Here is a 26,548-nt window from a genome sequence, read left to right on the forward strand (position 1 = left end):
AGATAGGGTGTAGGGGACTGAGGGATGACCTTATAGAGGTGTATAGAACCATGAGGGACACAGGTAGGGTGTAGGGGACTGAGGGCTGACCTTATACAGGTGTATAGAACCATGAGGGACACAGATAGGGTGTAGGGGACTGAGGGGTGTCCTTACAAAGGTGTATAGAACCATCAGGGACACAGATAAGGTGTAGGGTACTGAGGGGTGACCTTATAGAGGTGCATAGAACCATGAGGGACACAGATAGGGTGTAGGGGACTGAGGGGTGACCTTATAGAGGTGTGTAGAACCATGAGGGACACAGATAGGGTGTAGGGGACTGAGGGGTGACCTTACAGAGGTGTGTAGAACCATGAGGGACACAGATAGGGTGTAGGGGACTGAGGCGTGACCTTACAGAGGTGTGTAGAACCATGAGGGACACAGATAGGGTGTAGGGGACTGAGGGGTGACCTTGCAGAGGTGTATAGAACCATGAGGGACACAGATAGGGTGTAGAGGACCGAGGGGTGACCTTACAGAGGTGTGTAGAACCATGAGGGACACAGATAGGGTGTAGGGGACTGAGGAGTGACCTTACAGAGGTGTTTAGAACCATGAGGGACACAGATATGGTGTAGGGGACTGAGGGGTGACCTTATAGAGGTGCATAGAACCATGAGGGACACAGATAGGGTGTAGGAGACTGAGGAGTGACCTTACAGAGGTGTTTAGAACCATGAGGGACACAGATACGGTGTAGGGGACTGAGGGGTGACCTTATAGAGGTGCATAGAACCATGAGGGACACAGATAGGGTGTAGGAGACTGAGGGGTGACCTTACGGAGGTGCATAGAACCATGAGGGACACAGATAGGGTGTAGGGGACTGAGGGGTGACCTTATAGAGGTGTATAGAACCATGAGGGACACAGATAGGGTGTAGGGGACTGAGGGGTGACCTTATAGAGGTGTATAGAACCATGAGGGACACAGATAGGGTGTAGGGGACTGAGGGATGACCTTATAGAGGTGTATAGAACCATGAGGGACACAGGTAGGGTGTAGGGGACTGAGGGGTGTCCTTATAGAGGTGTGTAGAACCATGAGGGACACAGATAGGGTGTAGGGGACTGAGGAGTCACATTATAGAGGTGTATAGTACCATGAGGGACACAGATAGGGTGTAGGGGACTGAGGGGTGACCTTACAGAGGTGTGTAGAACCATGAGGGACACAGATAGGGTGTAGGGGACTGAGGAGTGACCTTACAGAGGTGTTTAGAACCATGAGGGACACAGATACGGTGTAGGGGACTGAGGGGTGACCTTATAGAGGTGTATAGAACCATGAGGGACACAGATAGGGTGTAGGAGACTGAGGGGTGACCTTATGGAGGTGCATAGAACCATGAGGGACACAGATAGGGTGTAGGGGACTGAGGGGTGACCTTATAGAGGTGTGTAGAACCATGAGGGACACAGACAGGTGAATGCCCACAATCTTTTCCCCAGGATTGGGTAATCAGGAACCAGACAGGAGAAATGAGAGATTTAATAGGGACCCGAGGGGCAATTTCTTCACTCAGTCCGTGTATGGAATCAGCTGCCAGAGAAAGTGGCTGAGGTAGGTACATTACCGACATTTAAAAGACACTTGGACAGGTTGTTGGTAATTTGAATGCACAGTAACATAAACTGCAGTGGGTAGCGGACTTGACCCAAAACATCACGGGCACATCCCTCCCCACCATTGGTAGTATCTACAGCGGGGGGCTGCCTCAACAAGGAAACAGTTTGGTGGTGGAGGTAGAGCCCAGCACACAGATTCTATCAGAAATAAGGCACGCTAGCACCCCTACTCTTTTCAACTCCGAACTCTCTCGCAAACTTTGACAGAAGTTCTGTTGAATGTCTGGTCTGGTTGCATCTCGATCTGGAACGGCAATCCAAATGTACAGGGACGTCAGAAGCTTCAGAGGGTAGTGAACTCTTTCCAATATATCACGGGCACGTCCCTCTGCACCATCGGTCGTGTCTACAGGAGTGTCTGCCTCAAGAAGGCAATGTAGATCCCTACCATCCGGGCTGTGCCATCTGCTCAACGCTCCCACCAGTCAGGAGGAACAGAAGCCTGAAGTCCCACAGCAACCCATCATCAAAGATCCCCACCATCCAGTCCATGCCATCTTCTCACAGCTTCCACTGGGCAGGGGGTACAGAAGCCTGAAGTCCCACGCCAACAGCTACTTCCCTTCAAACACTCGGTTCTTGAACCAACTAGCACAACCACAATCACCACCACCACCTCAGTACAGCAAACTGTAACCACTTTGAGCACTTTGCACTAAAATAGCCAATTTTTCCAAATTGTTTTCTTTCTGATAATGTGCCCTGGACCAAAGTTAGGAATCAAAAGATTGACATCTGATCTGAGCTGTACTTCAATGTAAGGAGTATTGTAGGGAAAGGTGCATGGCCTCAGGCCGTGGATCAACACCTGGAATGATGGTATTGCAGCCAATACTGAGACTTGTTTGCAGGAGGGGCACAACTGGCAGCTCGGTGTTTTAGACGCAATAGAGCAGGAGGAGGGTTGAGATTATCAGTAAGGGAAAATGTTACTGTAGTGTTTCATCAGGACAGACTGAATAGCTTGCCTAATGAGGCTTTATGGGTAGAACTGAGGAATAAGGGAAGTATGTTCATGTCAATGGGATTATATTATCGACCACCAAACAGCCTGTGGGATTTAGAGGAGCAAATTTGTAGTGAGATCATAGACTGCTGCAAGAAATATAAGGTTGCGATAATAAATGTTTTTAATTTTCTACATATTGACTGCGACTCCCACACTCTAAAAGGACTTGAAGGGGTAGAGTTTGTCAAATGTGTTCAGGGAAGTTTTCTTAATCAGAACATAGACCTCCTGCCCTGTCCCATTCCCAAATAGGAGATACTGTATACCTATTAGGGAATAAGACGGGACAGGTGACAGAAGTTTGTGCAGGGGAACACTTTGCATCTGAAGGTCATAATGACATTAATTTCAAGGAATTTATGGAAAACGATAGGTCTGGTCCTCGGGTTGGGATTCTAAACCGGAAAAAGGCCAATTTTGATGGTATAAGCAAGGATCTGGCAAGTGTGGACGGGGACAAGTTGTTTTCTGGCAAAGGTCTACTTGGTAAGTGGTAAGCTTTCAAAAGTGAAATTTTGAGAGTACGGAGTTTGTATGTTCCTGTCAGAATGAAAGGGAAGGATAACATGTTTAGGGAAGTTTGGTTTTCAAGAGGTTTGACTGATCTAAGCATAGGGCCAGATTGGAATGGTCGGGTACAGGCTGAATTAAGGAGGCAGGCCCTGGGCCTGAGAGCATATCGAAGAAGCAGGGCCTAGGTTCAGGAGTGAAGAGCAACCTGCTGCTTGGCCTGAAAGCTTGAATAGTTCAGGAATATATTCCCTGGAGCATGGGACAATGAGGGGAGATCTGATAGAGGTATACAAGATTATAAGGGGTACAGATAGGAGGCTTTTTTCCACTGAGGTTGGATGAAACTACCACCAGAGGTCATGGGTTAAGGGTAAAGGGTGGACTACTTAAGGGGAACATAAGAGGAACCTCTTCACTGAGAGGGTGCTGAAACTGGGGAACGAGCTGCCAGTGGAAGTGGTAGATATGAGTTTGAATTTAACATTTCAGAGAAATTTACATAGGTACATGATGGGAGGGGTGTGAAGGGCTGTGGTCTGCATGTGGTACTAAGCAGATTAATGGTTCGGCACAGACGAGATAGGCCAAAGGGTTTGTTTCTGTGCTCCAGTGTTCTATGACTCTGTGACTCTGTGACCAGGGATGGGATGAGCTCTGGACCAGGGATGGGATGGGCTCTGGACCAGGGATGGGATGATCTCTGGACCAGGGATGGGATGAGCTCTGGACCAGGGATGGGATGGACGCTGGACCAGGGATGGGATGAACCCTGTGACCAGGGATGGGATGGACTCTGGACTGTGGATGGGATGGACACTGTGACCAGGGATGGGATGGACTCTGGACCAGGGATGGGATGGACTCTGTGACCAGGGACGGGATGGACACTGGACCAGGGACGGGATGGACACTGGACCAGGGATGGGATGGCTCTGGCCATGGATGGTATGCGCTCTGGACTAGGGATGGAATGGGCTCTGGACCAGGGATGGAATGGGCTCTGGACCAGGGATGGGATGGACACTGGACCAGGGATGGGATGGACTCTGTGACCAGGGATGGGATGGACTCTGGACCAGGGATGGGATGGACTCTGTGACCAGGGATGGGATGGACACTGGATCAGGGATGGGATGGACACTGGATCAGGGATGGGATGGATTCTGGACCAGGGATGGGATGGACTCTGTGACCAGGGTTGGGATGGACTCTGAACCAGGGATGGGATGGACTCTGTGACCAGGGATGGGATGGACTCTGGACCAGGGATGGGATGGACTCTGTGACCATAGTTGGGATGGCCTCTGGACCAGGGAAGAGATGGATTCCAGACCATGGATGGGATAGCTTTGGCCATGGATGGTATGGGCTCTGGACCATAGATGAGGAGAACTCTGAAACACAGATCAGGAGGATCATGGATTGAATGGCCCCAGACCACAGATAAGGGAGACTCTGAACCATGGATTTGGAAGACCCTGGTTTATGGATGGGTGAGCCGGACCATGGATAAGGGAAGGCCCTAGAAATGAATGAGATGAGCTCCAACCATGGATGGGATGGGCTCCAGACCATGAATGAGGAGGACCCCGGATGAGAGGAGCGCTGGAACGTGGATGAGATGCTGGGGCAACTTTGCGCATTACTGAGTTAACGATGACCCTTCAGCAGGTCACCACTGTCTCCCACCCCTCCCTCCATCCGTGAACACCCCCAACCCCCCAGGAGCAGGTCCTCCCACCTGAGCGACCGTCCCGCTGGAAATCCACGTGGCACCACTCTCCGTCGTTGACCTTCTTGTTGGTGGCGCGGAGTTTGATGGCCCCCGAGCCCATGTCGAGCAGCAGGAAGAGAAAGCCATCCAGCAGCTCCATGGCGAAGAAGTCCACCTTCTGCGGCCGCTCGCTCCGGCCTTCCTTCAGCACCTGCGGCTTGCCGTGGCTGAACAGCAGCAGCCCATTGGGTTCCGTGGTGCAGAAGTCAAAGGAGATGGAGCCCGTCTTCTTGGTGTTCCACTTGGGCAGGGAGATGAAAGCCTCCGGGGCCTCGAAGGTGACTGGGTCTAAGGCTGCCACGTTCTCGCACTTGAACATTAGGTCACCGTGCACCTTCATCTTGGAATCGCCTTCCTTGGCAAGGCGCGAGAGCTCCAGTTTGAAGTCGTTGTTTTTGTAGACAACCTGTTGAAAATGGAAGTGGTTAGCAGTACCCTCCCCAGCCCATCCTTCCCTCTGGGGCACCAACTGATATATGAGTCATAGTTCTACACGGAGAGCGGTGGGTGTGTGGAATGAGCTGCCAGGGCTGGTGGTGGAGGTAGATACGATAGAGGTGTTTAAGACCCACACACAAAATGCTGGTGGAACGCAGCAGGCCAGGCAGCATCTATAGGAAGAGACAGACACATTCATGTGCAGAGAATGGAGGGAGATGGACATTGTGGAGGGAATGGAGGGAGATGGACACTGTGTAGGCAGAAGGGTGAGTTTAATGAGGTCCTTGGTGATGGATGGATGGACTTTTATAGATAAAAGTCACCAATAATGATTGACGGGGAATCCAAGGGTACAGAGAAAATTTACAGGGATATTGTTGGGTCTGGAGGACCTGTGTTATGAGGAAAGATTGAATAGGTTAGGACTTTATTTCTTGGAATGTAGAAGATTGAGAGGAAATTTGACAGAGGTATACAAAATTCTGAGGGGTATAGACAGGGTAAATGCAAACTGACTTTTTCCACTGAGGCTGAGTGGAACTACAACCAGAGGTCATGGGTTAAGGGTGAAAGATGAAAAGTTTAAGGGGAACCTGAGGGAGAACTTCTTCACTCAGAGGGTGGTGAGAGTGTGGGATGAGCGGCCAACACAAGTGGTGCCTGCAAGCTCGATTTCAACATTTAAGAGAAGTTTGAATAGGTGCACAGATGGTAGGGGTATGGAGGGCTATGGTCTCGGTGCAGGTCGATGGGAGTAGGCAGTTTCAACGGCTTGGCATGGACTAGCTGGGCTGAAAGGCCTGTTTCTGAGCTGTACTTTTCAATAGCCCTTAAGGTGACGGGGGACAGTTTAAAGGAGATGTGGGGGGTAAGTTTTTTACACAGAGAGTGTCGGGTGCCCGCGACGTGCTGCCGGGGGTGATGGTGGAGCCAGATACAATAGAGGTGTTTAACAGACACAGGAATGTGCAGGGAATGACGGAATATGGACAACGTGTGGGCAGATGTCATTATTCCCAGTATAGACACGATGGGCCGAAGGGCCTGTGGTATTCCGTACTCTGTTGCATGCTGTATGACCTAAGCGTTGTGGTCAAGGTGACGTGGCGGGGGAGGGTGATGTACTGCCCACACCCCGTCCCTGAACCCCCCGACCGTACTCACGTCCTTCAGGCACCCCATGAAGTTGTTGCTGACCGGAGAGCCGGGGAGATCGGCTGTGCTGGGACTGCCCCCGATGTAGAAGAAGTCATCAGAGCCCAGCATGGTGTAGTCTTCCTGCGTGTACCCTGTGGTGGTCAGGATACCGTCCACTGAAATTGTAACCTGCCCCAAAAACGTTCGGTGGTTGTTGGGGGAGCGAGGGGGTGGGGGGAGGCAAAAGATGGGATAGAATCTGTTACCAACAGGCCCAACGACGGTGATCGGTATCCTGGGGGTACTGGGTGGGGTGCGACCCATTTTCATGTCTGTTTAACCACAGCTGCGATTACCATGGGATCTGATGGATTGAAGGTTTCTCGTTTCCACTGGCTAGCAAAGACCCCTGTCCCAGGGTGAACCGCCAGCAAAGCCAGGGAGACCCTCACACCCTGAACGGTCTCCCTTCTCCCTTCTCCCTTCGCCCTACCCACTCTCTTTTCTCACTGTCACTCTCATCCTCTGCCCCCCGCCCCCCGCCCGCCCCTGTCCACCAGACCATACAAAAGCCGGAAAGCACATGCCACCAGGATTGAGGACAGATTCTATCCCACCGCTATCAGACTCCCAAACTGAATGCTCACATGCTAAAAGATGAACTCTTGATCTCCTCTCTCTCTCCCTCTGTCTATCTTTCCTTCTCCCTCTCTATCTCTCTCCCCTCTCCCTCTCTATCTCTCCCCTCTCCCTCTCTATCTCTCCCCATCTCTCTTCTTCTCTCTCTGTCTCTTTCTGTCCATTCCCCCTCTCTCCCTCTCTCTCTCACTCTATCTCTCCCGAGCTCTCGCCCTCTCCATCTCTGTTGTTTTCTCTCCATCTCTCTCTGTCTCTCCACCCTCTCTCTCTCTCCCTACCCCCACCCCACACCATGTCTGCCACCCCGCCGATGATCACAAACTCACCCCACCTCTCTACACGTCCACATACACCCCACACCCCACACCCCAGGAACCTCTCCCCCCTCACACACACTTCCGCAGCCTCTCTCTGACACCCTTCAGCACTTGTCTGCACTTGGAACAATATACAGCAGCCATTTACCCCACCCCCCCCAGGGCGTAAACACATTTGCCCAGGAAGCAATTGCCCCGTCAGCCCATTTAGCAACACCCAATTGAAACGGGTCCTTTCACTGTTCTTCCTACTTCAAACCATCAGAGCCCGTGCCTCTGTGACTGCCGCCTGCTGGCATTGAGTTTGACGGGTAAATTCATTCCTCCCAGCCGCCGTTTGTGTGAGTGCCTCCCCGAGGGTCTGCAAGGGGATGAAATCAGAACCAGTGTCGTAGCGTAACGGGCGGTGTGGGTATATTCTCCTCGCTGGCAGCCTGACATGTCTGCCAAATGTACTGCACACAGCCTGACATCAAAACTCCCAGAATGTTCGACACCGCCACTCACACCATAAGGTACAGGAGCAGGGTTGGGCTATTTAGGTCTGCTCCACCGTTCCATCATGGCTGACTCACTATCCCTCTCAACCCCATCCTCCTATCTTCTCACCGTAACCTTTGGTGTCCTGAATAATCAAGAACCTATCAACCTCTGCTTTAAACATACCCAATGATTGATCTCCACAGCCGTCAGTGACAACAAATACCCTCTGGCTAAAGAAATTGCTCTTCATCTCTGTTTAAATGTTCTATTCTGAGGCTGTCCCCTCTGGTCCTAGACTCCCCCACTATAGGAAACATCCTCTCCACATCCACTCTATCTGTGTCCTCTGGTCCTAGACTCCCCCACTATAGGAAACATCCTCTCCACATCCACTCTATCTGTGTCCTCTGGTCCTAGACTCCCCCACTATAGGAAACATCCTCTCCACATCCACTCTATCTGTATCCTCTAGTCCTAGACTCCGTCACCATAGGAAACATCCTCTCCACATCCACTCTATCTGTGTCCTCTAGTTCTAGACTCCGTCACCATAGGAAACATCCTTCCCAAATCCACTCTATCAAGGTCTTTCAACAATGAGGAGAAGGAAAATTCAGTCTCCATTGAACGTGCCCAGTGCATAATGCCTCATGCGCTGAGTTCTGTGAGTGAAGCACTGATCCCGCAAGCCCAAAACAAACAAACCTCCTTCCTCGAGATCCCAACCCCATCTGTCATCATCAGGACTCCAGTCAATACCCAGGAAACCGAGAGCGATGGAGAACAGGCACATGGGAGAGGAGCTGAGATCACGCATGGTCACAATGAATGGGGGGATAGGCCAGGCTTGAGGGGCCAATTAGCCTTCTCCGTCTTCTAGTGTTCGGTATGCATGGGCTACTCGACTGGCCCCATCCACAAACTCTCCAATGTCTCAGATTCAGCTGTTTACCGAGCCCACTGCAGATCAAGCAATCCAACGTGGAACCCAGTTTCCAACAAGTTCCATGAAACATTGAACATACATCATATAGAACATATAACATAGAGACATGGAAACATAGAAAACCTACAGCACAGTACAGGCCCTTTGCCCCACAACATTGTGTCAAACTTTTAACCTACTCGAAGGTTAATTTAACCCATCCCTCCCACATGGTCCAACATTTTTTTTATCATCCATGAGCCTATCTAAGAGTCCCTTAGATGTCTCTACTGTATCTGCCTCTCCCACCAACCCGGGCAGGGTGTTCCACACACCCACCACTCTCTGTGTAAAAAAACCTACCTCTGACAACCCGATACTTTCCTCCAATCACCTAAAAATTATGCCCCCTTGCATTACCTATTTCCACCCTGCGAAAAAATCTCTGGCTGTCTGCTCAATCTATCAGCTGTACAGCTCCATCAAGCCATCTCTCATCCTCCTTCACTCCAAAGAGAAAAGCCCTCGCTCACTCAACCTATCCTCATAAGACATGCTCTCTCATCCAGGCAGCATCCTGGTACATCTCCTCTGCACTCTCCCTAAAGCTTCCACATCCTTCCTATGGTGAGGCGACCAGAACTGAACACAGGACTCCAAGCACAAGGAAAGCTGCAGTTGCTGGAAATTCAAGCAACACACATCAAAGTTGCTGGTGAACGCAGCAGGCCAGGCAGCATCTCTAGGAAGAGGTACAGTCGACGTTTCGGGCCGAGACCCTTCATCAGGACTAACTGAAAGAAGAGCTAGTAAGAGATTCTCCCTGGGCCTCCTGTCCCATGATCCTCTCATATCCCTTTTGCCAATCACCTGTCCAGCTCTTGGCTCCATCCCTCTCCCTCCTGTCTTCTCCTATCATTTCGGATCTCCCCCTCCCCCGCCCACTTTCAAATCTCTTACTAGCTCTTCCTTCAGGTAGTCCTGACAAAGAGTCTCGGCCCGAAACATCGACTGTACCTCTTCCTAGAGATGCTGCCTGGCCTGCTGCGTTCACCAGCAACTTTGATGTACAATACTCCAAGTGTGGTCTAACCAGGGTTTTATGGAGCTGTAACATTACCTCACAGATTTTGAACTCAATCCCCCGATTAATGAAGGCCAGCACACCTTCTTAATCACCCTATAAACTTGTGCGGCAACTTTGAGGGATCAAAGATCCCTCTGTGCCTCCACACTGCTAAGTCCTGCCATTAACCCCATGTTCTGCCTTCAATGTGAATCACTTCACACTTTTCCGGATTGAACTCCATCCGCCACTTCTCAGCCCAACTCTGCATTCTATGTCCCAATGTAACCTACGACAACCTGTAACACTAACTACCCACAGATCCACCAACCTTCAAGTCATCTGCAAACTTCCTCATCCAAGTCACTTACTAAATTCTCAAAGATCAGAACATTACTGGTCACCCGCCTAATGACAGAATACACACCACTACAACCAACTTGCCCCGCCTTCTGTCAGCAAGGCAACTCAGAATCTACAGAGCAATGTTTCCCTGGATCCTGTGCCTCCTAACTTCCTGAATGAGTCTCTCAGTTGTCTTCTTTTACTGTTCTCTGTCTCCTGCACATTGGTTTTTGTCTGAATTGAAGGGTGTGGTTTTTCATTGATTCTATTGTATTTCTTTGTGTTTACTGTGAACGCCTGCAAGAAAATGAATCTCGGGGTTGCCTGTGGTGCTTTGATAATGAATATACTTCAAACTTTTTGAACTTTGATTGCGTCCTCCTTTCCTCAAATATTATGCTCTGGACATATCACCCCATACCTCTCACTGGAGCAGAAGTCAAGATCTCCAGTGTGTACCTGTTGGAATTAAGTACCTTCCCTCTAAAAGGAACGCAGTGGGAATCGAGACCATGTTTCGTGCTTGCAGGAACATCCCACAGTTCCCGTGAAGTTCGGTCCAGTCACTTCACAGAGTTTGGAAGCAGACAAATCTCCAGTTCTGGGGTTAGCTGCCAATGTCAGGACCAGAGCCACGGCAATCTCCAAACGGGAAAGCATTCCAGGAGCATTTCTGTGGAACTCTACGGATGGGATGTGGAATTTGTGTGTTGGGGCGAACAGTTTACTAAACCATGGCAAATTCCCCATGGGAAATGTAAGCCATCTCCATTGAGTGACCTGACTGGAAACCTTGTCATCGAGTCCTACAGCGTGGAAATTAGGCCCTTCGGCCCATGCAGTCTGTGCTGACCACCGATTCATATCGGTCCCATTGTATTCGCTAAAATGTTCCCATCACCTTCCCCAGATTCTACCCCTCACCCAGACACTGGGAGGGGCACAATTTACCCACCGATGTCACACGTGGTTGAGATGTGGGAGGTAACAGGAGCACCCACATGGTCACAAGAGGAACATGCAAACACTGCACAGACAGCGCCATAAGTTGGAATTGAGCCCACCCCCCGTCTCTGCGGCAGTGAGGAAGCAGCACTAACCGCTGCCGCGTGTGCATGAGGGTGGGAAAGGTCTTGAGTTCAGGCCCCATGTCTGAGACGTTAGGAGCACCAGCATAGAAGAGTTCCCAGTTTCTGCTCGCACTGTGGAATTGAACCATAAGACACAGGAGCAGAATTAGGCCATTTTGGAGTCTGCTCCAAAGCCTCGATGTTCCAGATGTGGAACCAACATGGACAGGTGGAGCTGGATCTACAGTCACCTCAGGTGAGATTCCTGGCTTCCCGTTACAGGACGGCCCAGAAGTGTGAGCTCGGATTTTTCCCTTTGGAGTGAAGGAGGATGAGAGGTGACTTGATAGAGGTGTACAAGATGATAAGGGGCATCAATCAAGAGAACAGCCAGAGACTTTTCCCAGGGTGGAAATGGCTCATATGAGGGGGCTTGATTTTAAGATAATTGGAGGAAAGTATAGCGTGGGGTGTTAGAGGTAGGTTTTTTTCACACAGAGAATGGTGAGTGTGCCAGGGTTGGTGAAAGAAGCAGATACCTTAGGGACATTTAAGAAACTCTTAGATAGGTATGTGGATGATAGAAAAATGGAGGAGGAAGTATGAGGAAAGGATTAGATTGATCTTAGAGTAGATTAAGAGGTCAGCACAATATTGTGTACTGTGCTGTAATGTTCTATGTTCGATAATCCATCAATCCTCCCTACCTGCTCCTCAAACTGATGCCCTGATGACCATATTGGATGGCTATTGGTGTCTCTCCACACAACTCTTTGGAGTATTTTCTGGGAATGCCAATTAGATCCTGATTCATGAAATTTGGAAGCTAGAATCCAGATCCTAGAAATGCCTCGGCTGAAGAATCAGAGGGAAGAACTCCAGGGAATGTTGTGATGCTGAAGTGAACTCGGGCAGCTGGGTACATTGGAGAACTTCCTTGTCCTCCTGACAAGAGTTTGGTAATCCAGCACCTTCACCATGTCCATCATCCCTGTTCATCTAAAGCCACGCCCGCCCCCAGATCTGGAGTTAAATCTCACACCCTCCCAGGCTGCTGGGCCACCCATAAGAGACCAGAAGACATTGGTGCAGAATTAGGCCATTCAGCCCATCGGGTCTACTCTGCTATTCCATCATGGCTGATTTATTATCCCCCTCATCCCCATTTTCCTGTGCTTTCTCCCCATAACCATTGACACCCTGACTAATCAAGAATCTATCAACCTCCACCCAATGACTTGGCCACCGCAGCCACTTGTGGCAATGAATTCCACAAATCCACCACCCTCTGGCTGAAGAAATTCCTCCTCATCTCCGTTCTAAAGGGACCTCCCTCGATTCCGAGGCTGTGTCTCCCAGTCCTAGACTCACCTACTACAGGAAACATCGTCTCTACTTCAACCCTATCGAGGCCTTTCAATATCAGATGGCTTTCAATGAGATCCCTCCTCATTCTTCCAAACTCCATCGAGTACAGGCCCAGAGCCATCAAATGCTCATCATACATTAACCCTTTCATTTCCAGAACCATGCTCGTGAACCTCCACTGGACCCTCTCCGATGCCAGTACATCCTTTCTTGGACAAGGGGCCTAAAACTGCTCACGATACTCCAAGTGCGGTCTGACCAATGCCTTATAAAGCCGCAGCATTACACCCTTGTCTTTTTATATTCTACTCCTCTGGAAATGAACGCTTACATTGCATTTGCCTTCCTCACCACCAACTCGACCTGCAAATTAACCTTCAGGAAATCTTGCATGAGGACTCCCAAGTCCCTTCGATGCTCTGATTTCTGAATTTTCTCCCCATTATGATAACAGTCTCCTGCTTAACTCCTTCAGTTTCTGCCACCGAGCCTCAGGGCGAGCTGTCAACCTTGAACGATTCAACTGGCCCAACACACAGTAGAACCAGCTGCCACTGGCTTGCGGTGACCAGGTTTGTGTCACCACCCCATCTGAACAACAACTTGTAAAACAGTTGCTTTTTCATCCCCATGACAGCATCCAGCACCTCCCAGTTGAGAAACAACGTCTTCTGACACTGATCTAACTTATCAGCTAGTTCTCTCCCTTCACCACATCTGATTCTCTGCAGCTTGGCAATGCTCCTTTCATCACCTGTTCACAAATTACAACTGGCAGCCCATCACCTAAAAGTCTTTGATGAAGACAAGTTCCAGCAACCACGTCCATCATAAACACTAAATACTCTGCAGATGCTGGAAATGAAGAGCAACACACACAAAAACGCTGGAGGAACCCAGCAATTCGGGCAGCATCTATGGAGGGGAATAAACAGTCAACGTTTCGGGCTGGGAACGCTCACCAGGAATAGAGAGGAACAGGAAAGGAGCCAGACTACCAAGGTGAGGGGAAGGAGTACAAGTGGGCAGGTGATAGGTGAGACCAGGTGAAGGGGAAGGTGGGTGGGGGAGAGGGGGGATGAAGTGAGACACTGGGAGGTGATGGGTGAGACCAGGTGAGGGGTAAGGTGGGTGGGTGGGGGAGAAGGGGGATGAAGTGAGACATTGGGAGGTGATAGGTGAGACCAGGTGAGGGGGAAGGTGGGTGGCGAAGAGGGGGGATGAAGTGAGACACTGGGAGGTGATAGGTGAGACCAGGTGAGGGGGAAGGTGGGTGGGGGAGAGGGGTGATGAAGTGAGACACTGGGAGGTGATAGGTGAGACCAGGTGAGGGGGAAGGTGGGTGGGTGGGGGAGAGGGGGGATGAAGTGAGACATTGGGAGGTGATAGGTGAGACCAGGTGAGGGGGAAGGTGGATGGGGGAGAGGGGGAATGAAGTGAGACACTGGGAGGTGATAGGTGAGACCAGGTGATGGGGAAGGTGGGTGGGGAAGAGGGGGGATGAAGTGAGACACTGGGAGGTGATAGGTGAGACCAGGTGAGGGGGAAGGTGGGTGGGTGGGGGAGAGGAGGGATGAAGTGAGACACTGGGAGGTGATGGGTGAGACCAGGTGAGGGGGAAGGTGGGTGGGTGGGGGAGAGGGGGGAATGAAGTGAGACACTGGGAGGTGATTGGTGGAAAAGGTGAAGAATAAGGAATCTGATAGGAAGGGAGATTGGACCATGGGTGAAAGGGTAGGAAGAGGGGCACCAGAGGGAGGTGATGGCCAGGTGAGGAGAATAGAAGGGCTTGAGGGGGCAGCCAGAATGGAGATTGGAATTTGAGAGAAGGGGGAGGGTTAGGGTTTATCAGTGTTACAGCGAGGAGAGTGGGGTGTGTCAGTGTTACAGTCTCAGGCCGAAATTTTGACCATTTATTCCTCTCCACAGATTTTTTTTTGAATTTCTGGACCCCATCTGACGAAGTGATGTTAGGTATTACACGGTGCAGAGATTGTACGAATGCAGGAGATCGGAATGATAACCGACAATGCTGGAAACACCCCGCAAGTCGGGCAGCATCTGCGGAGAGAGAAACAGAGTTAATGTTCAGGACAATAATGTTTCTCTTCTCTTGGCTGTCTGTCCCACAAAGTGGTTCCAGCACCGGCTGGTCGTCCTTGGGGGGTTTAGGGGAATTGTACTGGGGACAGTTTGCTCTTGAACAGCGAGCTCGGGGAATTATAAGCACACGCCCGCCTAATCCGCTGGTTCTGATTTCTGGCACTCACAGGAGAATATTAGTGGCAAGAGGCTCAAAATAAAATTAAATTATGTAATCGTCAGACACAAAAATGGCATTTGTTTTTACACATTTCTGTTAATAGTATTAGTTGTAAGGGGAAGAGGTTAGAGAAAGCATTCCAGGGTAACCCACCAGCGGCTGTTAGCCCATGCAGGGAATGGCTTCACAACTCAATGCTCGCTCATCCAGTAGCATGCAGAGCCCCATGCAGTGGCAGAAAAAATAAACCAACACAAAACAGACAGTGTCACGGTTTCATTTGTAAAGAGGAGATAGCAAGGACGGGTTCCCTCTCTCACCGACGCTGCCGTCGCGGTGTCGGGCCGGCGCACCGATTTCAGCGCCCGTTCTTTGGTCATCGGCCGCAGGTACGGGAGACTGCCCGCCTGCAGCCTGTCATTATCGCGGGTGGGAGGTGGGACGGGGAACTTCCCCCCCCACCCCACCCACACACATGGACGTGGTGTGTGCGCTGTTCAAGATCTGCAGACACAGCGACCCTCTCCTTGCCATGATGTCGGCTCGGTGACCGGTGCGGGGGTACTTTCAGCCTCAGGCAGTGGCCCCTCCCCGTCTCTGGCCCCTACACCCCTGACTTCTCCAGCAACCCCGCACAACAGCCACGATAGCCCCCTTGGAGCGGCCGTTGTGTGAGGTTGCTGGATGAGGAAGACCAACGGATACTTCCAGGAGAGATTCCGCACCGGCTCCAAGGAACGCCGGATAACGCAAATCTCCTGACCCGCCCGAACCGGGGCTTCAAGGAGAGATTGTCCAATTCCACGTCCCTCTCCGACACACCTGAAACAAACCAGCGACTTTCTGCTCTCTTCACCTCAGAGTGAGGGAGAGTTTGGATGGGATGGCTATCCTGCCTAGACTGGCTTCTTTCCAGAACTTTCTGCGAATAATCAGAATTCGAGGGTGAGTCACCACAGATTGACGGGTCTCAAGGCACGAACTCCCAGGTAAAGGGGGATTAAAGCGGTCTCCCTTGTTTAGAAATCCCAGCCCTTCGCTGCCATTTGCCCTGGGAATACTAGAGGTTCTTTGCTCTGCGGCGCTGTGTACTACCGCAGCCCTTGGCAAAGACCAGGCTGGTATTAGCACTTCAGATTATCAACTCGATCTGATCTCCGAGTGCGTGTTACAAGATGAAGAGGGAAATATGGTCCCTCGACACCACTGAACTGCAAGAGACTAATAACCACAATTATGCAAAAGGGTTCTGATTTTACAGAGCACGATTATTTAACAATGTCTTGTTCAAACAGACATTTCCCACCCATCACCCGTTGGGCCCTGGAGTAACACAATTACAATCAATGTGTCTACGTTAAATTAAATCATATTGTGGGGTTGTGGCAGCGGACTTGGCAACACAGAACAGCTGACGATTTGTCGGAGGTAATAATATTTTTGTAGCAACAGCAGTTGGATGCGCACGTCTGTGTGTCTGTGTATGTTTGTAAGGGGTCCTGTTTCTGTGTGTGTGTGTTTGTAAGGATTTCTATATCTATGTGTGTGTGTGTGTGTGAGTGTGTGTGTGTGTGTGTGTGTGTGTGTGTGTGTGTGTATGTCTGCATGTCTCTGTGTGTGCCTGTGCGTATGCATGTGTCTGCATATATCTACTACACCCCTCCCTGTCCCTGTAACACCCTCCAACACCATCCCTGCCTCTGTAAGCCTGTTTGGTCTCTACACCCCTCCCTGTCTCTGTAACACTCTCTAGTCCCAACACCCCTCCCTGTCTCCGTAACCCCCTCCAGTCCCTACACCCCTCCCCGTCTCTGTAACCCCCTCCAGCCCCTACACCCCTCACCGTCTCTGTAACCCCCTCCAGCCCCTACACCCCTCCCTGTCTCTGTAACCCCCTCCAGCCCCTACACCCCTCCCCGCTTCTGTAACCCCCTCCGTCCCCTACACCCCTCACCGTCTCTGTAACCCCCTCCAGCCCCTACACCCTTCCTTGTCTCTGTAACCCCCTCCGGCCCCTACACCCTTCCTTGTCTCTGTAACCCCCTCCGGCCCCTACACCCCTCCCTGTCTCTGTAACCCCCTCTGGCCCCTACACCCCTCCCTGTCTCAGAATCATAATCGCGTTTATTATCACCGGCATGTGACATGAAATTTGTTAACTTAGCAACAGCAGTTCAATGCTATACATAATCTAGCAGAAAAAAAAATAAAATTATAATAATAATTAATAAACAAGTAATTCAATTGTGTATATTGAATAGATTTTTTTTTACAGTGCAAAAACAGAAATACTGTATATTAAAAAAAAGTGAGGCAGTGTCCAAAGATTCAATGTCCATTTAGGAATCGGATGGCAGAGGGGAAGAAGCTGTTCCTGAATCGCTGAGTGTGAGCCTTCAGGCTTCTGTACCTCCTACCTGATGGTAACAGTGAGAAAAGGGCATGTCCTGGGTGCTCGAGGTTCTTAATAACAGAAACTGCCTTTCTGAGACACCGTTCCCTGAAGACGTCCTGGGTACTTTGTAGGCTAGTACCCAAGATGAAGCTGACTAGATTTACAACCTTCTGCAGCTTCTTTCGGTCCTGTGCAGTAGCCCCCCCATACCAGACAGTGATGCAGCCTGTCAGCATGCTCTCCACGGTACAACTATAGATGTTTTTGAGTGTATTTGTTGACATGCCAAATCGCTTCAAACTCCTAATAAAGTATAGCTGCTGTCTTGTCTTCTTTATAACTACATCAATATGTTGGGACCAGGTTAGATCCTCAGAGATCTTGACAACCAGGAACTTGAAACTGCTCACTCTCTCCACTTCTGCTCCCTCTATGAGGATTGGTATGTGTCCTTCGTCTTACCCTTCCTGAAGTCCACAATCATCTCTTTCATCTTACTGATGGTGAGTGCCAGGTTGTTGCTGCGACACCACTCCACTAGTTGGCATATTTCACTCCTGTGCGCCCTCTCGTCACCATCTGAGATTCTACCAACATTGGTTGTATCATCAGCAAATTTGGTATTAGAGCTATGCCTAGCCACAGAGTCATGTGTATACAGAGAGTAGAGCAGTGGGCTAAGCACACACCCCTGAGGTGCATCAGTGTTGATCGTCAGTGAAGAGGATATGTTATCACCAATCTGCACCGATTGTGGTCATCCGGTTAGGAAGTCGAGGATCCAATTGCAGAGGGAGGTACAGAGGCCCAGGTTCTGTAACTCCTCAATCAGGATTGTGGGAATGATGGTGTTAAATGCTGAGCTGTATTCGATGAACAGCATCCTGACGTAGGTGTTTGTATTGTCCAAGTGATCTAAAGCCGTGTGGAGTAATCCCTTCCAACCTCTACACCCCTCCCTGTCTCTATAACCCCTCTGGCTCCCAGATCCCTCCCTGTCTCTGTAACCCAGTCTGGCCGCATGCCTTGATGCACATATGTACATGACTTTTGTAAACCTGTGCTTGTATGTTTGTTAACATGTGCGTGTACATTAGTGTGTACGTAAATCTGTGGGCATGCTTGCTGGTCTGTGCATGTGTGTACCTGTGATTTTGCACGCAGTTGTGTGTATTTATGTGTGCCTGTGGGTATGAGCTTGTGTGTTTCTGTGCATGCACGTGTCTCTGCATGCGTGTTTCTATGTATGTTTGAGAGTGCCTTTGACTGTGGTGTCTGTGTGTGACACATCTATATCGTTTCCTGCCCTGTCGCTTAGAGCAACGTTCACTGGTGTCAGAGTCTCTGACTCCACCGCCCCTTCAGGAAATCAGTTCCAAATCACAACCCCCCCCCCCCCTTGAGTCACCTACAACCATCCTACCCCTGACCTTTAACCTCTGCCCCAGCTACAGAACCCTCCATCGAGGTAGAACATTTTAGACTCTCTGCCCTCCATGAAGTTTACCCTCAAACTTCCCCCTCCCAGGGGAAGCAAGCCCAGCCTCCAGTTTCACCTCCCTGCTGAACTAGACTAGCCCCGGGCACACATCCACCCCACTGTTCCCCTACACAATTGGACCCTTCAAGAAGTGGCGGGGTTGGGGGGAGGCACCTTGCCCCCTGAACGGAGAGGGGGTGCTGGGCGCCGCGGTAGGGCAGCGGGTTGGCGCGATGCCATTACCGCTCTGGGAGTTCCGGAGTCCGGAGCTCAATGCCGGCAGCGTCTATCGGGACTCTGCACGTTCTCCCTGTGGCCGCGTGGGTCCCCTCCCACAGTCCAAAGTCGTACCGGTTAGTAGGTTAATTGATCATTGTAACTTGTCCCGTGATTAGGCTCGGGTTAAATCGGTAGTCCAATCACAAACAAGAGAAGATCTGCAGATGCTGGAGATCCAGACAACACCCACAAAACGCTGGAGGAACTCAGCAGCCCAGGCTGCATCTATGGAAAAGGGTAAACAGTCAACGTTTCAGGCTGGGATCCTTCACCAGGACTGTTTTCATGAACCTGTCTACCTATCTTCCCCCTTCCTTTCCAGTCCTGGTGAAGGGTCCCGGCCTGAAACGTCGACTGTTTACTCTTCTCCATAGACGCTGCCTGGCCTGCTGAGTTCCTCCAGCATTGTGTGTGTGTTTTGGTTTATTCAGTGAGTTGCTGGTGGTTTTGGCTCTTTGGTTCTGCATTCTATCTCTAAATAAAAGTGAACAGAATTCATAAAGGCTTCAACGTGGCGGAAGGCCGGGGAAGAGGGAACAACGCTGGTCAATACCTGCGTGCACCAAAGGCGGGCCATACCGAGAAAAAGGGACCACCTGCTGGGGGAGTCCAGCGGGTCGAGCAGCGTCTGTAGGGTGAGGGGAGGCACTGTCGAGACCATCCATCCGGGGTCTGCGGTGGGCTGGGCCAGGAGCATCAGGGGGACGTGGAAAGTGCAGGGGCGACTGGTTAACTTCCACTCGGCGGCCTCCCTACATCGAGTAGCCGAAGTTGTTTGAGACGCGCAATTCGTGCGCACTGTTCCCCTATCTCTGACTTCCCCTCTACCTGCGCTCTGCAGGGAAAGTTGTGGCAGTCTGTGTAACTCGAAGACAGCTGTTTTATAAGGGCGTTAATTTTGTTTACTCTACAGGCAGATCTATCAGTTCAGGTGTTTGCAAGGGGTCCAGAACTCGCCTTCTCAGGATAATTCATGTATTTATTAATTATTATTATTATTATTATTTTGTACTAGCACGCTTTGTCTTCTTTTGTACATCGGCCATTTGTCAGTCTGAATTTGTGTGTAGATTTTCATTGATTCTCATGTATTTCACTGTTCTACTCTGAATGCCTGCACAAAAATGAATCTCAGGGTTGTATACGGTGACTTACATGTACTTTGGTAATAAGTTTACCGTGAACTTTGAACACGCCTGACCTGATGCTCTGGTGTTTCTCGATGTAGGTACCCGTGAGACTGTTTTTCATGGAGCCTGCTCATCACTCATGACAACTAACTAGTTGGCCGTCGCTTGTTGGGCAAATTCTGCAGTTTGATAATAAGTGTACTTTGAAATTTTGAACTGGCATGGCTAACTTCACTCACCCCAACACTGAACTGATTCCACAGCCTACGGACTCTCTTCCAAGGACTACAACTCGTGTTCTCAATATTTATCCATCTATCAATCTCTCTATCTATCTATCTATCTGTCAATTAAGCTGTGTATCTATCTATTTATCAATCAATCTATGTATCTATTTGTCTATTGATCTATCTAACCGTCTGTTTATCTATCTTATTTTTCTATCTACAATGTATCTGTGTCTATTTATCTGTCTATCTATTTAGATATCTACCTTATCAATTGATCGATCTTTATCTGTTTATCAATCCGTCTATCTATTGATCTATTTGTCTATGAATCAATCTGTCTATCTACCTATCTATCCATCAACTACTGTCTATCGATCTGTCGATCTATCCATCTGTCTGTCTATCTAACTGTCTACCTGTCTATCTATCTGTTTGTCCATCTGTCTATCTATCTGTCTATCTATCTAGCTATCCATTTATTTATTTATCTGTCTGTTTGGTTTGTATTTCAGTTTGTCTTCTTTTGCACGTTGGTTGGTTGTCTGTCTTTGTGAGTAGCTTTTCACTGATTCTACTGTATTTCTTTGTTGGACTGTGAATGCCGGTGAGAAAATGAATCTCGGGGCGACGTATACCGAACGTTGATAATGAATTGACTTTGAATTAGAGAGTGCGAGGGGTTGCACTTCGGAAGGTCAGATGTAGGAGAGAAGTATGCAGTGCATGGCAGGACCCTTGGGGCATTGACAAGTCCAAAGCCCGTGGAGAAGGACAACACAAGCAATACTGAAGGTATTCGCCCTGCTAGTCTTCGTCAGTCAGGACACTGAGTATGGGTCTGAAAGCAGGTTGTAGCTGTGTAAACTCTGGTCATCTGGAGTATTTGGTCACACCCTTACAGGAAGTTTGTGGAGGTTTTGGAGAGGGTGACTAAAAGGGACACCAGGATGCTGCCTGGATGAGAGAGTTTATACTCATAATGAGCGGTTAGACAAAGCTGGGTTGTGTTCTCTGGAGCAGCGGCAGGTGAGGGGAGACCTGATAGACATGTGAGAGGTGGAGATGCAGTAGGCAGGCAGAGTATTTCTCCCCAGGAGGAGAGGGAGCAAGTTTAAGAGATATGTGCAGGGGCAAATGTTTTTTATGCAGAGAGTGGTGGGTGTATGGAATGTTCTGCCAGGGGTGGGGGTGGAGGCAGATACGATAGAGGTGTTTGAGAGACTGTTAGACAGACACATGAATGTGTAGGGAATGGAGGGAGATGGACCATGTGCAGGGAATGATGGGAGATGGATCATGTGCAGGGAATGATAGGAGATGGACCATGTGCAGGGAATGATTTGAGATGGATATTGTGCAGGCAGAAGGGATTTAGTTTAATTTGGAACATGTTCAGTACAGGTGTCTGGGCTGAAGGGCCAATTCCTGTGTGTGCTGTTCTTTCTTCCAGGATCATCTTTAAATGCTTAAGATCTTCTGTACAACAAACTGATGAATCACAACTATATCTCCCACCCAAGGTTACGGGGTGACTCTGAGCTGGTAATTAATACTGGTGTTAGAACGACGTTGGTCTGTCTCACTAATAATTCATGTCATCGTACCAGAAGCCAGATTCGGGAATGCTGCTGCTCTCTAATCAACCACACACACACACACACACACACACTCACCCCCTCAGCACACCCTGCCTCTCTCCCCATAATTTCACTCACCCTTTCGGTTCACTCCCCCTCCCTCACCACGATTTCTGCTGCAATTCATGACCCTGTATCCTAGCCCCTCTGAACATAAAACTGACTGCAGCCCGTGGACTCCGCTGAAATACCATAACATGAGAGATTCTGCAGATGCTGGAAAGCCAGAGCATCGTTGTCGTCACAGACAAATTTCTTGACTTATGCCAATGATATTAAATCTGAGTCTGATCTTACTGTGCCGTGTTGTATGACCTTTGCCATGACCACCATTGCACTTGGCAAATTTTTCAACAGAAGTGGTTTGCCATTGTCTTCTTCTGGGCAGTGTCTTCACAGGACGGGTGACCCCAGCCATTAGCAATACTCTCGTCTGCCTGGCGTCAGTGGTCGCATAACCAGGACGTGATCTGCACCGGCTGCTCATACGACCACCACCGCCTGATCCCGTGGCTTTACGTGACCCTGACTGGGGGCTAAGCAGGTGCTACCCCTTGCCCAAGGGTGGCCTGCTGGCTGATGGAGGGAAGGAGAGACTTGCACCTCCTTTGGTAGAGACGTATCTCCACCCCCCAGCCAGGGCAACACACACACAAAGTTGTACACTCAGCCACCTCTGACTGGGGCACCAGCATCGAGGCCACTTTCAAAAGGCGATGCATTCGTCATTGAGGACCCCATCACCCAAAGCCTGCCCTCTTCACATGGGGAGGAACCGGAAGCACACACTCAATGTTTTAGGAACAGACTTCCCCTCTGCCATCACATCAGATTTCTGAATTGACAGTGAACCCATCAACACAACCACAATAGATTTTTCACTCTATATTTTCACTCCTTACTGTGCTACTGCCACAAAACAACAAATCTCACAACACGCCAGTGATATTACACTATTCTGATTCTGAAATCCTGGAGGTACTCCGTGTACACACACACAAAAAATGCTGGTGAACGCAACAGGCCAGGCAGCATCTATAGGAGATTTAGGCCAGTTAGAAGAGTGGGCTGAAAGATGGCAGATGGAGTTTAATGCTGATAAATTTGACGTGCTACGTTTTGGTAGGACTAATCAAAATAGGACATACATGCTAAATGGTAGGGCATTGAAGAATGCTGCAGAACAGAGGGATCTAGGAATAATGGTGCATAGTTCCCTGAAGGTGGAAGCTCATGTGGATGGGGTGGTGAAGAAAGCTTTTGGTATGCTGGCCCTTATAAATCAGAGCATTGAGTATAGGAGTTGGGATGTAATGTTGAAATTGTACAAGGCATTGGTAATGCCAAATTTGGAGTATTGTGTACAGTTTTGGTCATCAAATTATAGGAAAGATGTCAACAAAATAGAGAAAGTACAGAGAAGATTTACAAGAATGTTACCTGGGTTTCATCACCTAAGTTACAGAGAAAGGTTGAACAAGTTGTGTCTTTATTCTTTGGAATGTAGAAGGTTGAGGGGGGACTTGATAGAGGTATTTAAAATTATGAGGGGGGAGATAGAGTTAAAGTGAATAGGCTTTTTCCATCGAGAGTGGGGGAGATTCAAACAAGAGGACATGAGTTGAGAGTTAAAGGGCAAAAGTTTAGGGGTAACATGAGGGGGAACTTCTTTACTCAGAGAGTGGTAGCTGTGTGGAACGAGCTCCCAGCAGAAGTGGTTGAGGCAGGTTCGATGTCGTCATTTAAAGTTAAATTGGATAGATATATGGACAGGAAAGGAATGGAGGGTTATGGGCCGAGTGCAGGTCGGTGGGACTAGGTGAGAGTAAAAGTTCGGCACGGACTAGAAGGGCTGAGATGGCCTGTTTCCGTGCTGTAATTGTTATATGGTTATTCAGGAAGAGGTACAGTCGATGTTTCGGGCCTCTTTGAGACTGTACCTCTTCCTATAGATGCGGCCTGGCCTGCTGCGTTCAGCAGCATTTGTTTTGTGCGTGTTGCTTGAATTTCCAGCATCTGCAGATTTCCACGTGTTTGAGGTGCTCAGTGTGTCAGGCAGTATCTACGGGGAGGAATGAACATTCGGCGTTCCAGGCCCAGATCCTCCATCCAGTCCAATTTGTTGACTGTTTATTCTCTTCCATAGATGCTGCGTGACCTGCTGTTCCTGCAGCATTTTGTGTGTTTTTCTGCTGAAGTATCGCCTGTCGGCAGCAGGTGTCTCTCTCTTGCTTCTCATTCGGACGTCTGAAAGCTCTGGCGTCAGCTCAGAATGGGAACAGTGTGCTCGAACATTCAGGGAGAGGACAGTGACAGAGTGCTCGGGAGCACGTGATCAGGGAGAGGCTTGTCTGGAGTTAAATATGATTTACCCTAACAACGTGTAAAACGGTGGCCTGGGAATTAGAATTGAGTTAAATAATGCCCAGGACAATTCACCAAAGTGTCCTGGATCAAATCAATATCACAGTAGACATCACTAACTCACAACTGAAGAGCCTCTACCATTCCAACCCAGAAAACCAGGCGCGACAACGACATCGGCTGTGTGTGTGTGTGTGTGTGTGAGAGAGAGAGAGAGTATCTGTGCATGTGTGTGTGAGTGTATCTGAGTGTGTGTGTCTGTGCATCTGTGTGTGTATGTGTGCCTCTGTGAGTGAGTGTATGTCAGAGTCTCTGTGCGAGTGTGAGTGTGTGTGTGTGTATGTGTGACTGTGTCTGAGTATCATTATGTGTATGAGTGTGTGTGTATCTGTGTGTGTGTCTCTGTCCGTGTGTGCGTGGAGTTTGAACATTCTACTCGTAACCACACGGGTTTCCCATAACAACACAAGACATATGAGCAGAACTAAGACATGCAGGCAATCAAATCTAATCGGCCATTCCATCAAAAATGATTAAAAGTCTATTTTCCTGCTTTCTCCCCATAACCTTTAATGACCTGACGAATCAAGCACATGGCAGTCCCCACTTGCTTCCAAAATCCCATCACAGAATCCATGCGGAATACGAACCATACACCCATTCCAGTCTATCCTCCCAAATTCACATGAAATACACCTGATTCCACACCTCACAATTCCAGTCTATCCCCATCAAATACTCTCGATTCCACACCACACCATTCCAGTCCATCCCCCATCAAATACTCCCGATTCCACAACACACCATTCCAGTCTATCCCCCATCAAATACCCCTGATTCCACACCACACCATTCCAGTCTATCCCCATCAAATACCCGCGTTTCCACACCACACCATTCCAGTCTATCCCCATCAAATACCCCCAATTCCACACCACACCATTCCGGTCTATCCCCATCAAATACCCCCGATTCCACAGCACATCATTCCAGTCTATCCCGCATCAAATACCCCCGATTCCACACCACACCATTCCAGTCTATCCCCGATCAAATACCCGAATTCCACACCACACCATTCCAGTCTTTCACCATCAAATACCCCGAATTCCACACCACACCATTCCAGACTATCCAACATCAAATACCCCTGATTTCACACCACACCATTCCAGTCTATCCCCATCGAATACCCCGAATTACACAGCACACCATTCCAAACTATCCACCATCAAATACCCCTGATTTCACACCACACCATTCCAGTCTATCCCCATCGAATACCCCGAATTCGACGCCACACCATTCCAGTCTATCCCCCATCAGATACCCCCGATTCCACATCACACCTTTCCAGTCTATCCACATCAAATACCCCCGATTCCACACCACACCATTCCAGTCTATCCCACATCAATTATCGCTGACTCCGCACCACACCATTCCAGTTTAACCCCCTCAAATACCCCCGATTCCACACCACAGCATTCCAGTCTATCCCTTATCAACTACGCCTGATTCCACATCACACCATTCCAGTCTATCCACATCAAATACGCCAGATTCCACATCACACCATTCCAATCTATCCCCACCAAATACCCCTATTTCCACACCACACCATTCCAGTCTATACACCATCAAATACCCCCGATTCCACAGCACAACATTCCAGTCTATTCCCAACCAATACTCCCGATTCCACAGCACACCATTCTAGTCTATTCCCATCAAATACACCCGATTCCACACCATACTATTCCAGTCTATCCCCCATCAAATACCCCCGATTCCACACCACACCATTCCAGTCTATCCCCCATCAAATACACTTGATTCTACACCACACCATTCCAGTCTATCCCCCATCAAATACCACCGATTCCACACCACACCATTCCAGTCTATCCCCCATCAAATACCCCTGATTCCACACCACACCATTCCAGTCTATCCCCCATCAGATATCCCCGATTCCACATCACACCATTCCAGTCTATCCCCCATCAA

General features: G+C 49.4%; 1 protein-coding gene across 1 annotated transcript in view; it reads right to left on the reverse strand.

Annotated features, from left to right (window-relative positions):
• LOC140188906 (neurexin-2-like) overlaps window positions 1-26,548 on the reverse strand; it is a 698,418-nt gene that overhangs the window by 77,349 nt on the left and 594,521 nt on the right. The window contains exons 7-8 of the mRNA XM_072245561.1: window positions 6,575-6,736; window positions 4,937-5,375 (exon numbers count right to left, since the gene is read on the reverse strand). Coding sequence (XP_072101662.1) covers window positions 4,937-5,375; window positions 6,575-6,736 — 601 coding nt within the window. The remainder of the gene's footprint in view (window positions 1-4,936; window positions 5,376-6,574; window positions 6,737-26,548) is intronic.

This window comes from Mobula birostris, chromosome 28 (genome assembly GCF_030028105.1).
Source record: "Mobula birostris isolate sMobBir1 chromosome 28, sMobBir1.hap1, whole genome shotgun sequence".
Taxonomy (NCBI): Eukaryota; Metazoa; Chordata; class Chondrichthyes; order Myliobatiformes; family Myliobatidae; genus Mobula; species Mobula birostris.